General features: G+C 39.6%; 1 protein-coding gene across 2 annotated transcripts in view; it reads left to right on the top strand.

The window, feature by feature from the left end:
* The window catches only part of PTAR1 (protein prenyltransferase alpha subunit repeat containing 1), a 29,769-nt gene extending 14,671 nt beyond the window's left edge, over window positions 1-15,098 (top strand). The window contains exons 4-7 of one of the 2 annotated variants that reach the window (XM_048292380.1): window positions 2,448-2,552; window positions 6,183-6,396; window positions 13,724-14,040; window positions 14,587-15,098. In XM_048292380.1, coding sequence (XP_048148337.1) covers window positions 2,448-2,552; window positions 6,183-6,396; window positions 13,724-14,040; window positions 14,587-14,932 — 982 coding nt within the window. In that variant the 3' untranslated portion in view covers window positions 14,933-15,098. Of the gene's footprint in view, window positions 1-2,447; window positions 2,553-6,182; window positions 6,397-13,723; window positions 14,041-14,583 lie in introns of both variants that reach the window. The other variant, XM_048292378.1, reaches the window with a different exon arrangement.
* Window positions 15,099-16,685: the final 1,587 nt, after the last annotated feature.

Below are 16,685 nucleotides of genomic sequence, written 5' to 3'. Positions count from 1 at the left end.
CAAGAGGTAACTCTACAGCAGAGGAAGACATACTAAAGAATAGGAGATGTGTCACTTCCTGGAACTGAGAGAGGAACCCCTGTTACACTGAATGGCATAAGGGATATCTCCAGCTGTTGATACTAAATTCAGTTGTCCTGTTGAAGGACAAAGAAGTTGAAAACTCTTGCAAGTTAAAATGACCAAAACTTTTATGTAAGTGATTGTAAAGGAATTGTCATAAATGCCTTTGTTCTTCTTGTTTTACTTCCTGCCATGTACAATTGATGAAAAGACATTAGGTAACAAGACACTCTCAAAAGTCAAACATAACTGCTGTCAGATATGAATGACTTCAAAGGTGTCAGCATGAAGCAGCAAGTCTAAATTATTCCAGATTATCTTTTGTGGGAGCTATAATCCTTAAGGCTGAAACATTATCTGTGATCCACATGGCAAGGAAGTGAGCTAGAAGTTATGTATCCCAGGTTGGATGTTAGCTGAAAGAGCTTAGAGGAGGTTTATGTGGGTGTGTATGGTACTTCAGTCATACTGTGTTTGCAGTCCTTCGTGAATGGGAGAATCTCTCATTTGAAAATAAATACAGCTGAAAACAGCTTTTCTACTACAGCAGTGAAGGTGGATCTTTGTCTGCACTGCTCCTCAACTTTGCAAAAGAGGAAGTTTACTTTAAGAGTGTGTTAAGTGTGAGCCTATTTACTTACAGTGAATGTTTTAATACGGAAAGAGCGATTTCTTCACTGAAAGTTTAGGTTTTGAGAGGTAGATGGCCTGGTAATCTAAATTTTTGTTAAATATGAACATGTATTTGTTTTAAGATTCAGACTGATCTCGGCTGTATTTTCATTCCGTGTGTCATTTTTACCAAAACATCACCTTTTGCATTGCAGTAATGAGGCAATTGTTCCACCCGCTCCAGTGCTGACCCTGAATCTTTCTTTTGTCTGTTTTCCAAAAGTGAGTGCACTGGCACAGAACGGTCTGGTCAGTCTGCCACTTCTGGTTGGTATATCTGAACTGCCTGTTAAAAACCGGCTGAAAGCATCCCATCTGAAGCATGCTGGAACCTTGTTGAGATAAAAATAAATGTCCCAGTAGCTATCAGAAGCAAAACTTCTGACAAGGATTTATATATTTCCCCACTCTGCTTCAATTTTCAGTAATATTTGCTCACTGTTAGTGTTGCAACCATTAGCTTCTGACTGTGGTTGTAAGATTCAATTACAGCAACACAAAGCCAAAGTACCATATGGAGTCAGTTTCCTACTGAAAGCTATCAAGTCAGACAGAAAATATGTACTCACAGAAAGGAAATATGTCAATTTGTTTGTGAGACTCAGGCCATAACTTTAGGACAGCATTATGTGTTCTGTGACAGACTGCAGAGAAGTTTTGCCTTCTTATTTGATAGCAGATCTTTCCAGAATATATTTTCTCCCATCCCACTGGGGTCTTTTGGTCAGAAAGTTGATCATCTGCTCCTCACTTACTGGAGCCATGCCTATCATGATGAATCAGAAATTATTACAAAAACCAAACTAAAACCCAAACCCATACCAAAATTGCTGCTGCTTCTTGCACTCTCAGTTTTCACTTGTGACTTCTGCAGGTTCTGGGAAATGTGTGTTTTCTTTCTGCACATGGTAGCTTTGGAAGTTACTGTATCTTTACTTCAAAGCTGCTACCTACTAGATTGGAGAATAAGATATGAAGAATAGTGCCCTTGAAGTAACCAGAGATGGGGTGATGCCTACAAACATGCTCAGCACAGGCAATAACAGTTATACAAAGCTAGAAAGAAGAGGGTGAGGGGCAAGGAATTCTGTGTAAAGAAGGTAAGAAAGCCAAGTACAGATTTTCATTTTGCTGTGTCTGTTGGAAGTACTTTGGGAAGGGTTGTGTTGGAGGAACATTGTTCTGTCAGGGTAAATTTTTTTTTAAGCAGAGATTGTTTTACATTTAAGTTAACTCAGCAATTTCAGCCTTTTTGTTAAGTTTGTAAAACAGTCTACGCAGAGAGAATATTCCCCTTTTCTTTATAAATTTAGGGAACCTTGACACTCTATCTCGAACAGTATTTAAAAACTAAGAGTAAGTGTGGAGGAGTGCTATGTGTAAGAGTATTTTCAGTTATACACAATTACTTAAGGGCTTAATTTCAAGAAGGGATGTTTATTCATGTATGTAACCCTACTGGTAGTTGACTCAGTGATTTCTGGGTAGGTTTGAGAACTAATGGGTTGTATGTGTTCACATGAAGTTCTTTGTGCACATATGGGTAGTACAGTTGAATGGATTAATGCACTAAAGGGTTTTTTAACTCGTGTAGTTTGACAGTGAAGTTCTGTTCTGATACAAAGGAAATGCCATGCAATTTGTTACTGGGATTTGTGTTCTGTTTTCAGGTTACTACTTTCATTCACACAGATTTATTTTATCTTTTGTAGGAAAGAATTAATACTGTCTGGCACTTTAAATCCACTTAAAGATTTGCATCTTGGAAAACTGGCGTTAACCAAGTTTCCAAAGAGTCCAGAAACATGGATTCATAGGTTGGTTTCCCTTGCCTTCTATTGACTCCTCAAACATTTTTCCTAGGGTTTTTTTTGTTTCCTGTTCTTGGGTTAAGGAGAGTCATAGATGCAGGAGGATGTCTAGAAATCTATCATATTCTTTGAACTAGTCATTGCAGAATACTGTGCTTTGACTTTTGAAGCTACGTGTCTACATTCTACACTTAGAACTGAAATCATATGTACCTTTTCTGCTGCGTACTTTTTAAATAAAATTTGGAGGTAGGATAAATTTCCCTAGAGATTTATCATGTCTTGCAGCACCTAAAATTTTCAGCCTGGAAATTCTGATTCCATCAGTAGTAAGTATTTGAGCACTGTAAGTTTTTCCTTTCCTTACAACTTACCACTATATTGCTTGTCTACAGGCATTTCAGAAAGCAAAGACACTGTTAAAGCCAATATTTATAACCAAAGCTGGGTTCTTTTCCATTTCAATACTGGTCTTTTTGGTTTGGTGAATTTATAATTTGTAACTTAAGCCAAATTGATCAGTCACCATTAGTGGACATTAAAATAACAGATCACATGTTTGGAAAATCTAACTCCAGAATTGTTCAAATGCACCATCTCAGTCATGACTGACCTTAAAATGCCTGTAGCAGAGCCAAGTGTAGTATAGATCCATTGCTCAACTTTAAAAAAAAAAAAACCAAAAAACTCTGTACATGTGTGATCTTTTTTCATGATAGAAATAAAAAGATAGGTCATCCTTTTATAGACAGTTCTAGAGAGATTTAAATATAACACATTTGGAACTAGTTTGCAATGTTTGTGTTTAACATGTCCAGCACTAGGGCAGCTGTAAAGTTGATACTGCATTAGGGGGTTCGTACTCTATAAAGAACATAACAAAACTTACTACATGAGAATTTTTAGACGGGGAAGTTGTTGGTAAACTCTTCTTTGTCAGTGCATGCATGAGCTTAAAATTATCAAAGTAAACCTAGAAAGCAGTATGTGGAATATTCCAAGGAGTTGCATTGATACAGCAACAACAATAATGAATTTCTTCGGCACTGGTTTTTAATTTTCATGTTCAGCTGCTTTTCATCATCCTCATGCTACTAACTTGTGGCTTTGAAGCAAAACTATGTAGTTATAATGGGAAAAAAATCTTGCAGTTTGTCGTAGTTTACTTTTTCTACATGGTAGCTAACACTGGAAAAATAAGATTTTTTGCATTTTAATAGTTCTGAACCTGGTGCCATCCATATCATTATGATGATCAATATCTTTTTATCAAATAAGTCATAACATTAGGTTCTTTATATTTATTTGTATTTTAGAAATAATAAAAAATTCTGTCTATGATTTCCATGCAAACTTCAATTGAGAGTGTTTTAATAGTGTCATAATTTGTTGTTCTTTCTCTTATTTGCCTATATCAGAAAAGTAAATTTGAGGATGATTGTACAAATGTTTGGCTTGGATTTGGATATGCTGACCATAATTGATACATGTTAGAAAATAAGATTCACAAAAATATTTTTCTGCATCAGCATAATGACTAATTTGGGGTTTTCTGTTCCCTCATGGTATTACATCTCAGACAGAAGATGCAAAAACCTGTAATGGGGCTATGAATAAAGTACAGTAAACCATATCCACATTGTTTTTTCTTATACATGGCAGATACACTCACTGAAGATGTCAAAATACCGGTCATTCATTTTGTCAGATGACCTCCTGCTATATATTTTGGGGGGTTCAGGTATATATTGTGCATATACAGTCAGTATATCTATTGATTTTGCTGTTGTCACTTAACAATTCTTTGTTTGTAGTAATTCCAGAAACTGTAAGAGCAATAGGAACAAAGGTGAAAGTGACTCCAAATTAATTGGAGGAAATCTTGCTTAAAACCCAAATAATGCCATGGTATTCAACAGGTTCCAAAAATATATTTTAAGTCTTCTGAGATTGTGATTGCATTGTCTAGAAAGTGGCTCTAATTTAATTTTATATTTTTTGTGATGTTGTAGCCAGAGAGCCCATAAAGTCTGTATTTTTTCCACTCTCTCCTGCATATATAATTTATCAGAATTCCTTGTTTTGTAAAACATGCTCATTTTAAGAAACTGAAATAATTAGAGTTGAAATACTTTGTCTTTATGGTTTTACTCAGAAGCTGATGTTAATGAAATAATACATATCTTTTGTTAAGAGTGACTATGCTCATTGAGATTTTCTGCCTAGACTATTTTTGAATTTTCCATTTCTTGCATACCTCTGGACTGAAGTTAAAAAATACTAAGAGGTGATGTTTGGATTAAAGACATTTTTAAAAATCAAAAATTAAGTCTTCAAAATTACCACATATCCTAAAATACTGTTATACAACAGTCAGAGCATGGTTTGCTTGGCTGTACATCTTTATTTAAAACACATGGTGTATATGAAGAAAGTGTTCATACACTGCTTGTAATTTTCTGCTGAGAGTTTAAAATTGCATTCTTATAAATTATCTTTAATATTGTCTTCCAATACTTTGTCTTTTTTTGATAACTGAGAGGAAAAGATACAATGTGTATGAAACCTACCAGTGAACAAGTATATTATGTTTTCAAATGAGAGAAAAAGCAGATGAAGTAACCATTTTCTTAAAACAGTGGTTGACTTACCTATTTTATATATATATAATTTTATATATGGCTTGTAAAATAGAATTCTCTCTGTAAAGAAAATGAATTTATTAGTTCTATTTTATTTACTGATTTCTTTTAACCAGGAGTGACACCTTTCTGAAAGTATCAATCATTGGTTTTGGAACTGATGTGAGCCAGTACAAAACAGGATAACCTTTGTGTCTCAGACCAGAGGATGTCCATCTCTCTAGAGCATTCCATGTTGGACCTTTGCAATTCCATTAGCATGGGCTGCTCTGCAGAAGTTCACACATCTGTAACCCATTTTTGTAGGACTCTTTTGTGTACAGGCTACAGATGCAGCATTGAGGTTGCCTCTAAAAATACTGCTTAAACTCTGTCCAGAGTAAAATAAAAACCCAAAACATCTAGGAATCTGTGCTTATCTCAGACACATGAAATCAAATATGTGTAATTCATCAGTAAAAACATTTGTTTTGCTTATACCTATAGCCCTTGAAACCATAAACCTTTTGGACTTTGCTACTGCTGGTGATGTACAGAAAGAAATTTGAATTGCAGTGTGCAGTACTGCCAGATGTACAAGATACTAAGCAGAGTTAATTTTTTATTAAATCACTTTCTTTTATCTCACTTTGGATACTTCATTTTAGTGCTATGGTAGACTTTGAAAGAGGAGCTCATTAGAAATCTCACACACATTCTGCTTGCACTCTTTCATAAATTTGCTGTTTCCTTCTGTTTTGTTTTAGTATGCTGTGAGTAGCCATGATCACTTAGGGTGAGCAAACTGGTACAGCTGAGTTGGAGTGTGATCTTTGCGTCACAGCTTTCAGTATGGCAAGTGTTCAGGTGGTTGTTTACTACTCACTCATTACCTAGCTCCAGTGTAGTTCAGAGAATAGAAATACTGGAAAGATTTGATTTATGCAAATGAAAAACTATTTTTTTCCTCTTAAAATTGCTCTCTCACCATTAACACTTTACATCGTTTAACCAGACGATGGGTGCTGCAACAACTAATTCAGGAAAACTCCTTGCCCAATCTTGCGTCTAAAGGAAACTTGGGAGCAGCACCCGTGGAGAGAATTCACCGACTAGTGCAGGAGGAAATGAATGTCTGCTCCGAAGCTGCTGGGAGGTATCCAAGCAACTACAATGCCTGGTCCCATCGCATCTGGGTTTTACAGCATTTGGCAAAGCTCACTGTCAAGGTATAATGCAATAGTGAATAAATTCTTGAATTTTCTTATCCAGAAAACCCAAATACTGGTTTGCTAAGCAGATTGTATAACATGAGTGAAGAGTATCAGGTGAAGTTATCGCAGGTAGCTAAGAATGTTTTAAGAAAGTGGGCAAAATACTGCAGTGAATATGTTTTGCATTTTTCTTGCCAGTGTAAGCAGATTCTGCTCAGCAGAAATAACACATTTTTCTTGCCTGTGTACAAAGTTATGTTTCTCTCTTAGTAATTGGTGCTAATATGTGTGTGGGAAGAGTATAGATGGGACTGTGAGCTGAAGTAAGGAATGGGCAACTCGTAAGTAATTCTTCCAGCACTAGCCTTGAAATTCCTAGTAGAGAAAAAAGGTAATACATAACAGATATGGTTTTGAACATGTAATATTGTTTTTGTACTCTTGTTTGCCTTACCTGTGGTTTCAGAATATTGAAGGACCAAGTAAAGACAGCAGGAATTTTGGAGAAAGCATAATAGTGCTTGTAACTAATTTCTTCAGCTCCAGCAGTATTTTTTGACAGCATTTACACTGGAGGCTGATTAAACTGTTTCAGGGACAGCAGGGACATTTTATGCAATGTTGAATATTGTGCATCTGTAACATTAAGACCTGCAGCAAATTGAATTAGTTAATGTGACGTGATCTAAAATTATGTAGGCAGTTTTGTAATACTGTGTTTTCTAAGTTGTTATGTGAATTCTTTGTGAATATTAGGCTGACACAGTGACGCATCATTCAGTTTTAACAGCAGCTGCTACATTTTGCCACATAGGGTGGTAAGGGAGGAATTTACAGGACACTATTGAGTCAATATAGCCACTATTTTTGTGTCCATTGCAGAGACAGGGCAGAATTTGGACCCATCTGCCTAGCAAGTTTATATGAAAAGGTAGTTTTCAGAAAACTCAGAAGAATTGTAGGATTGAGATAGATTGGAGGTTAGAAGTTAGGTTTAGAAGTCTATATTAACAGGAAACAGGAAGGTAAGAACCCTTAAAAACAGGCAGAGAAATATTCTTGGCACTCTGGGTTCCTACAAAAAGGGAAAGAGAACAGGATCAGACATTGCTTTCAAGATACTTCTCTGCCTGTTTTTAAGGGTTCTTACCCAGGAAGTTTAATATCTTTACTAGCTTACTAAAGGATGAGAGGAGTTAGCACTGTTAAAGAAAATTCAAGTAATTTTATGCCTTAAAACAAACAAAAAGCTAACACATGTTCTAAACATCTCTGTCTCCATTATACTGGTAGCTGTACTCTGAGGGTCTGGATAACACCTTGAGTGCTCTTTGCACATGCTGCTCCTTAATTTAATTAAAGAGAAATAATTACACTGTAATAGAAATAACTTTATGCAGAACTGGAATTACTCTGTTGAGTTTATTCATTGTCAGTTGTGAGTGCTTTTCGTGACAAATCATAAAGATGCCTGTGAAGGAACTATTTTAAATTTGTTTGGTCATTCCAAAGTTGATTTGCTTTGCCTGCCATCCCAGTCCCCCTGTTGAGCTATTCTTTTAGAATAAAGACTGTGGAAGTGGTACTTTTGTCTAAAGTTGTCCATCTGATTTCTGTTACCTCTGGCAAAATTTCACTGGTGCTGTTGTTCCTCCACCAATGTATTTAACCTGTTGGGAAGTCTCCATGTTGGCTCTAGGTTTTTTTCATGACACCACACACTATCTCTTCAGATGGCCTAGCAGAAGATGTTTGGGATACTGGAAAATTAGGAAAAAGTGCGGAACATAAAAGACAGCTAGAAACTTGAGATAAAATTTGTGTCTAGGTAACTTTAAGAGGCAGAATTATACAGTGATTATTTGCAAGATGTGATGCAAGGAAAAACGCAAATAAGTAGGAAAGCAGGGAAAAAGCAGGCATTACAGTTTTTCACAAAAATAATGCAGTTTCATAGAATCACAAAATGGTTTGGCTTGGGAGGGACTTCAGTCTTGTTCCAACCTTCCTGCCATGTGCAAGGATGCCACTCACTAGATGAGGTTGCTCAAGGCCCCATCCAGCCTGGCCTTAAATATTTCAATGGTTGGGGAATCCACAGCCTCTCTTGTTTCAGTGCCTTGCCACCCTCACAGTAAAGAATTTCTTCCTAATATTTAGTCTAAACCTGCCTTCTTTCATTAACCATTATCCCTTGTTCATTCACTATCTACTCACAAAAGAAGTCCCTCTTCCTCCTTTTTGTAAGTGCACTTAAGGTACTGAAAGGCCACAGTGAGGTCACCCCAGGGCCTTTTCTTGTCCAGGCTGAACAACCCCAGCTTTCTCAGCCTGTCCTAAGAGGAGAGATGCTCCAGTCCTCAGAGCATCTTTGTCGCCCTTCTCTGGACCTGCTCCAACAGGTCCACATCCTTATGCTGGTGACCCTAAAGATGGATGCAACATTCCGGGTGGGGTCTCACCACTGTGGAGCAGAGGGGCAGAATCCCCTCTCTCAACCTGCTTGCCATGCTGCTTTCGATGCAGCCCAGGATGCAGTTGGTTTTCTGGGCTGCAAGTGGGCATTGCTGGCTCTTGTCCAGCTTTTCATCCGTGAGAGCACCCAAGTCCTTTTCAGCAGGACTGTTCTCATTCAGTTCAGTCTGTGCTCATGTCTGGGATTACTCCAGCCTGGGTGCAGCACCTTGCACTTGGATTTCTTGAACTCATGAGCCCATTTCTCAAGTTTGTCCGTATCTCCCTGTCTACCATCCCATCCTTTTGTTGTGTCAACTGCACAGCTCAGCTTCGTGTCATCTGCAAATGTGCTGAGAGTGCACTTAATCCCACTGTGTGTGTTTTTGATTAAGATACTCAAGAGCAGCAGTCCCAAGGCAGAGCCCTGAGGGACTTGTCACCAGTATCCACCTGGACATAGAGCCACTGGCCACGCCCCTCTGGCTGCATCCATCCAGCCAGTTCCTTGCCCACTGAGCAGACCTTCCATCCAATTCCATCAAGTCTGTCTCAAATTTGGAGATGAGGCTATCATGTGGAACCCATACTATACGCCTTACACATCTAGATAGTTGACATCTGTTGGTCTTCTCTTGTTGACCACTGCTATTACTCCATCATAGAGGGCCACCAGATTGGTCAGGCACAATTGCTGGCTGCCTTGTGTCACCTCCTTGTCTCATATGTGCCTTAGCGTATCTTGTGGAAGGATCTTCACCATGATCTTGGCAGGCACAGAGGTGAGACTTACCAGTCTCCAGTTCCCTTTTTTCCAGTAACTGGGGACTTCCCCTAACTGCCCCGAATTCAGATATGATGGACAGTGGCTTAGCAACATCAACCAGTTGCCTCAGTACTCTGTAATGTGGGTCTTCAGATCCAATATACTTGTGGCTGTTCGGCTTCCTCAAGTGGTTCTGAATGTGCTCTTTGCCTGTAGTGGGAGGGACTTCACTTCTCCGCACACAAATCTAGAGGATCAGGGACTTGAGAGAAGTGGGAGGCCTGACTGCCAGGCCAATGAAGACTGAGATGAAGACCTCAGTAGAAGTTCTTCATCTTTCTCCAGATCAGTTGCCACCAATTCACCCTTTGTGCTTATCAGTGAACATACACTCTCCTTGGTCTTTTTTTTCTGACCTGTGTACTTACATAGTCCCTTCTTCTTCTTTGCACCTCTTGCCAAGTCCTGTTCCAGCTTTGCCTTGGCTATCCTGACCCCATCCCTACACATTCTGTATGGGTTGTTTACTTGCATGGTGTCTCATGGTGCACCTTCAGCAATTTCTGTGTTTGAATATCTGAAAAGTATGATAAATTTCACTGAGATGCAAGACTGGAACCATACTGAAAAACTGTCAAATAAAACAATCACTGATTCTACGGCCATTTAGTTCTTGCAAGGGTGCCTGAAATTAATGAGTACCGGTATTAGTTAGGGCCATATTTCTGCTGTAATGCAAATTTGACCTGCAGTTTGAAGTGTACAAGGAAGCAGAGGCCCAGAAACATAAATTGTGTGTTGAATTATCATTTAAATAGACTTCTAAAAACAGGTTTATCATTAATGAAGCTGTTCGCCTGCTTTGGAAGATTTCAAGAGGTAGGCTGTTTAATAGGATTTTGATTGGTTTTTTTCTGTTGTTTGATAATCCTAATGCTACTGCAGACTGAATCTCAGCTCAGTCTATGGGAAAAAGATTTAAAATGCTAGAGGAGAAGGTTTTGGCCCAGTAGGAAGATTTTCTCATAAGGATATAGATATTTCTTCTTTCTTATGCTAGACAGTCAAAAGCATTATCTTCTTTCAATACATAAATTTCAATTTGTTCTAGCTGCAGAATTTGAATGGCATTAGCAAGTTTATGTAGGGTTTGAATAGCGTTCATTAATATCAGTCAAGGATTTGTCAAGAATAATCTTTCTGTTACTGGAGTACTTGCCTTGGAAAGGCTGATGTCAGCTTTCTCACATGACTGTAGAGTTAGTAGCGTTAGATCATAGGCTCCAGATACCTACTAAAAGGTGGGTGCATAATTAGTTAAAGAACCCAGGTAAGAGAGTGGTAGGGGTGTAGTCTTAAAATTCATTGCTGGGGTTCCTCCCCCTGCCATGGAGCCCTGGGAGAGGGCCCTGGGGTGGAGGCACGGAGTTTCCCTGCCCCTGCTCAGCCTCGTTCCCATTGGTTGGTTTGTGTTCCCTGCGCGGGCAGAAGGACCCTCGGGTCCCGTGATTGAGCAGTTTTTCGGCGGAGCTCCGGCCATGCGGCTGGAGAAATAAACATCTCTGAAACATCTACCAAGAATCCGTCCATATTTCTTTTCCACGGGCCTTGCTGTCTCACACATGTTGCAGTAATCCCCGCTGCAACACACACTGTGTTGTTTCAGTGAAATCATGCAGGTAGAAAAATAGGATGTAGTTCAGCAAGGATTTACAAACTTTTTTGTTTTCTTCAGTTTGGAATACTCAATTTCATAATTACAGGATGGAGAGCAAGCAAACAAGTGGTGGGGTAATTGTCATGAGGCAACACTTCTCTTGTGTGGTGCCCAGAACACAGCATGTTCACGAGCCACGAAGTAGTTTTTCTTCTAGCCATCCCCAGTGTAGCCTTAGGTTTTTCTTAGATGACTGGGTCTCCAAGGTACTAGTTTCTGCGACTGGACATTGCTGGATTTATCTAGTTATCCTTAAAAGCTTGTTTCCCCAGTTCCTTTTCATTTCCCCAATGTCCCAGACCAGGGAGGAGGTTTTTGTCTGCAGTTTATGGTTGGAAAAGTGCTCTAAAACAACCAAGCAAAGAGTCAGTCAGGGATGGTGTAAGAGGGAGTGCAGACCCAGAGGTCAAGACAAAGATCACTGAACACACATGTCCTGTTCTGGGGGAGGCTGCCAGTTCCATGGTAGCCAGCTCACCACCAGAGGTAGGAAAGAGATTGTCAAGAGTGGGAAGGAAGGAGATTTCATACAGTTTCCTCTTTATTCACAGAACAGTGGCAAAGGGCTTGTACAAGGGCTTGTACCGATAGAGATGGAAATGGAGAAAGCTGGCTTTGTAAGAAAGCGCTAAGCAAAGCATACAGTCCTAAGAAAGAACCTCTTGGAATTCAAACATTAGCTGGCTTTTTCTTTTACTTCCAGTTGTTTGAAGCATCTTCCACTGGTACTCCGAGGTTCCTAGATAGGAGGCTCTGTTTTTTGTAGATCTCAGGAAGTTTTAATGGCAATCTTCTGTGTTGCTTTCTTGAAAGAGGTATTCTGGTTCAGATAAGGAGTGATGCTGGGAATAATTTTGTTCCCTTTGTACAGGGAGTTAAAATGCGTAATTAAGATGGTCCCCTGTAAATTTGTAGCTTATAAATATTTCACATAAATGAATTGGATTCTTCCAAGGTCTCAGTTGAGCATAAATGTGTGTAGTACCTATCACAGCTGAATAAAGGCTGATCTGATTTTTCTAAGCCTTATGTTGTTCTTAACAGACTCGTAAATTTTAAAGTTCAGAAGTTTAAAATACTAAGCTCAATTGAGAAGGGAAAAGCTGGTCTTAATGGTTAAAGTCCAGATCTGGACATGGAATTTTAGCCTCCTTAAGAACACTGTGTGTGGACTGTTACTTAATACTTCACTTGAGATTGCTGATGTGTAAAAGGAAGGTAATGCTGGTATCTTTTGTCAGGATTTAGAAAAACATGTTGACTGTCTTGGGTAGAAGACACTGTTTGCATTGTATTTGCTCCAATTTCTTTTAGATCAGATGCCCCCAAAAAAGCTGTATAGCTGGCCTTGTGTGTTTCCATGGTTTTCTTTGTGGGAGTCTGTGGCTTTTGTGCTGCAGTATCAAAAAGAAAGACTTCTTCCTATGAAACTTGTTTTGCATCAGCTGGTCCTGTTAAGTGATGCAGGTAGCTTAGGAGAAGAGATTAAAAGCAGGAGCATATCAGTAAGATTATATTCAAAGTCTTTAGAAGTGAATGAAAAAGGTAGTTTTGGTCTCTTTGGATAGTTTAAGCTCCAGAGGAGAAGTAGTGTGAGGAAAGAGGTGTTAAGGCCTGTAAAAAGAAACCAAATCACTGGCTCTAACAGAGAAAGCAAAGTAAAAGAAGCTTTGTCTGGTAGCTAAACCTGCATTTCTCTCCGGAAATGAATTTTGAACGTTTAAAAGCACTCAGAATTAAGAGACAATTCATAGGAGCCAGCAGTGTTAAAAACAGAACCGTAGTTGGCATTTAACTATTTACTAGAGTTGTTGTGGAAGCCTTTCTAGGGGTTCTTCAGTAGTAAAATCAAACAACTTGATTATGGACAAGTAGTTTTGTATTTCACAGGCCCTAGGACTTTAAACGTAATGCTATGGTTGACATTCTCTCATGGAAAATGAAGGTGTAAATTAAGTTTGGGTTTTATTCTTTTTAAGCAACTCACCCACCTTCTGACACCCACAATCTGCTGGGTAAAAACTAAAATTCTTAAACCTAATAGCACTGTAGTTTCTGCCTTCTCTAAGTAGTATTTATTGCTAACCATTCTGAGATTCTCAAACCATTGCTTATTTCATATCATAAGCGGTTTGGGTTTTTTCCCAGTCAGCCTGTGGGCAGGTTTCTGAAAAGCCTGCCTTTTCAGAGTTTGGAAGAAGTATTAATTTGTTTTCTGCTGGGATGCCGAGATGCTTTTCAGCACACAGTGGAAAAGGCTCAGTGATATATCATTTTTCTGTATGTTCTTAAACTATTACCACAGTGGCTGAAATCCCCAAAGAAGAGGTTACCTTAATACAGAAGCAGTGGTGGTAAGTTCCTCCTTTTTACTGGATGATAACTCTCGCTGAATTTTGTTTCAGGTTCTCCTCGATGAACTTTCATCCACTAAATATTGGGTATCCATGCATGTCTCGGACCACAGTGGATTTCATTACCGCCAGTTCTTACTCAATTCCTTGATACGCAGAACAGTGACTGACAATAACATACTGGTACAAAATCAAATGGTAAATGAACAAAACCCTAGCCTTCAGAAGGGGGAAGAGAGTGCAGGGACAGAAGCTGCCTGTGCAGAGGAGCAAAGTGTGGATCTCCCCTGCCGTTTAGATGAAGAGATGGAGCTCTGCACTGAACTGATTGATAATTACCCAGGGCATGAAACATTGTGGTGTCATAGGTAAGAGGATTTGGTTAAAAGTGTTTCCTTCTGATTTGTGGATGATTCTTCATGTGATATTTCCAAACAAATTGTTCTGTTTTCAGAAAGTACCACGCAATAAAAGATTTTTTAAGCTATTATGTATTAAGCCTTTGGAAAATGTTCAAGAGCATAATCAGAACTAATGCATGGGAAGTTTGATTTGGCTTAAATATCTTGTGGTGTAAACTCCACTTGTCTCTTTAATTTGTACAAGACACACACAATGCTGTTAATGAGCCTCCTCGCACTTTAAACAACAAAAAATGAGCAAAATGTAGATGGAAGATTGGCTGCAGAAAATTTCTGCTTTAGTAGCTGGGTGCAGGTTCCTGACTAGTTAACAGTAGATTTGCTAAAGTGACATGGAGCCTTTCTAGTAGAGCATGAGCAGAGACAGCAGATTTGTCTTTGAGGGAAGTCTGGTGGGATGGCAAATGAATTGAAGCAGTTCAGCAGAAACAGCAGGTTATTTTCAGTGCATGACTTTTTTTTCTTCTTTTCTTTCCTTTTCCTTTGAAGAAGGTGTGTATTCTACCTTCAACAGCACTTAAGCAACAAACTTCCTCTCCTGAGTGCAGTGGTATCATCTGTGGACAGCGGTGATGAAACTCTGAATAATTCCCACCACGGTCCTGCAACAAGTCACATGGCACAAGCTATGGATGTTGATGGTTTGAATGAATCCAGTAGCAAACAAGGTTATACCCAAGAAACAAAACGCCTGAAGCGTGCTCCTGTGCAGGACTCTCTTGGTCCAGAAATGGAATACCGGTTTGTTGATAAAGTATTATCAACTTGTAGGGATGTGGACCAAGTCAGGTTTGCTACTGCTTATAGAAAATGGTTGGTTACTTTTTTAGGTCAGTGAAGGAAGCGTTTAAAGCTTTCAGGGTTCTTCTCTTAGTGCAATATTCTCTTTTCAAATGCATGTCTTGGTTGCAAGTGTTAGCTAACTCTGTGTTTCTCTCTCTTTTGATGGTGTAGTGGTTTGGTCCAAAATACTCATTACTGTTTATCTGCTGTGAGATAAGAATTAGGAGAAATGCAAAGCAGGCACCAAACTTGAAAGAATATAAAGAAGTTTATTAACAGACCTAAAAGAGGGAAAAAAAAAATTATACGACCTTCAGAACTCTCCTCCTCCCCCCACCTTCCTCCCTTCTCCCACTGACAATGTAAAAAGACAACCCTTAAGATGTTCAGTCTGTTTACCACTTCCATAATAACCTTGTTCAGTCCATTTAGAAAGAGAAGTCTCTTCTTGCTCATGCTATGAACACATTATCACAACGAGACAGCCGCCCACTTCCAAATATTGTTCAGTCCATTTAGGAAGAGGAGTCTCTCTGCCTGCGTGTGAGTCCTTTCCCCCAACTTGCAGCTTTTCCCGCAACTGCTTTCGAGGGTCCACTCTTGAAGTTTTTTGGGGTACAGTTTTAAGGTTGAGCCGTTCAGAAACAAAAGCAGAGGCCCTTCTCCTTCCCTGGGAGCAAAGGGTCTTCCTCATCTTCATCTTTAGGACTATCTCCGGGAGCATCTCTAGGAACTGAGGTTTTCTCCTTTCCCGTTTGGAGCAAAAGTCCTCATCTGGTTCATCTCTAGGGACTGAGGTTTTCTCCTTTCCCGTTTGGAGCAAAAGTCCTCATCTGGTCCACCTCTCCCTGTCCAAACTTCTCATGAAATTACAGCTGTGTCAGCATCTGCCTATCTCAGTGCAGGTGCTTTTGCTCACGAGCTGAACACTCCACCCCCCATATCTTCATGGAATTACAACAGGATACTCTGATATATCATAGCTTCACAACAGAATTTCAGCTTTAAGCATCTCCTCTCTCTCTTCCCTCAGGTTTTCAGCTCTTCACAGCAATAAAAGGGTTAATCTCACCTCGGCCTTGCAGCTTTGCAGCTGGAATGTTGAATTTTTCTTATCGCAGTGGAGAGGGGGGAGAGCCGAGCCGCTCCGGCTGCCCACGGCAAGGCAGTGGGGGGGGTTCCATGGCTGGAACAGGTCCATCGGCTCCAGGATGGCCGTGGCCCGGCCCGGCCTGGCCCAAGCAGGGCTTGGCCGGGCCCGCTGGCCCCCACACGGGGCCCGCAGCCACCTGTGCCAGCGCCGGAAATGAGAGAGAGCTTGGGGGGGAGTTTGCCTATTCTTAAATGTGGATCACAGAGGTGGTCACAACTTTAAGTGGCTTAGAGAATTGTCTGTATTCAAACTGGCCAGCTGATAGGTTCTATCAGTTCCCAGAGGAAACTGTAAGCACCCCTTAGCAAGGACGTCCCTTCCGGGACTATGCTTGCTAACCTATGACAGATGGTCAGTCCTAAAGTTCAATTTCAGAATAGAAGTCTATCACTTGTTAAAGAACTGGCATAGATTTTTATTAATCAAATGCAGTTTGTTCCTTAATCTTCTAAGAAATCTCTCTTGTCAGCTTCCTACCATGGCATTTTCTTATTTTTTAAGTTCTGCATTAAGGTGGACTTTGTATCATTCAACTTAAAAAAAAATGGAGGTAAAAGAAAAAAAAGTTTGAAATGCTTGTGAAACAGAGTGTCTGAAAAAAGAATGGGAGAATCTGTCAGTATCAGCTAAATGTGTTTCCAGGTTGTTTCTATAT

Source organism: Corvus hawaiiensis, chromosome Z (genome assembly GCF_020740725.1).
Source record: "Corvus hawaiiensis isolate bCorHaw1 chromosome Z, bCorHaw1.pri.cur, whole genome shotgun sequence".
NCBI lineage: Eukaryota > Metazoa > Chordata > Aves > Passeriformes > Corvidae > Corvus > Corvus hawaiiensis.
Note: the sequence above shows the minus strand (reverse complement) of the source record. Positions and strands in the feature narration are given on the sequence as shown.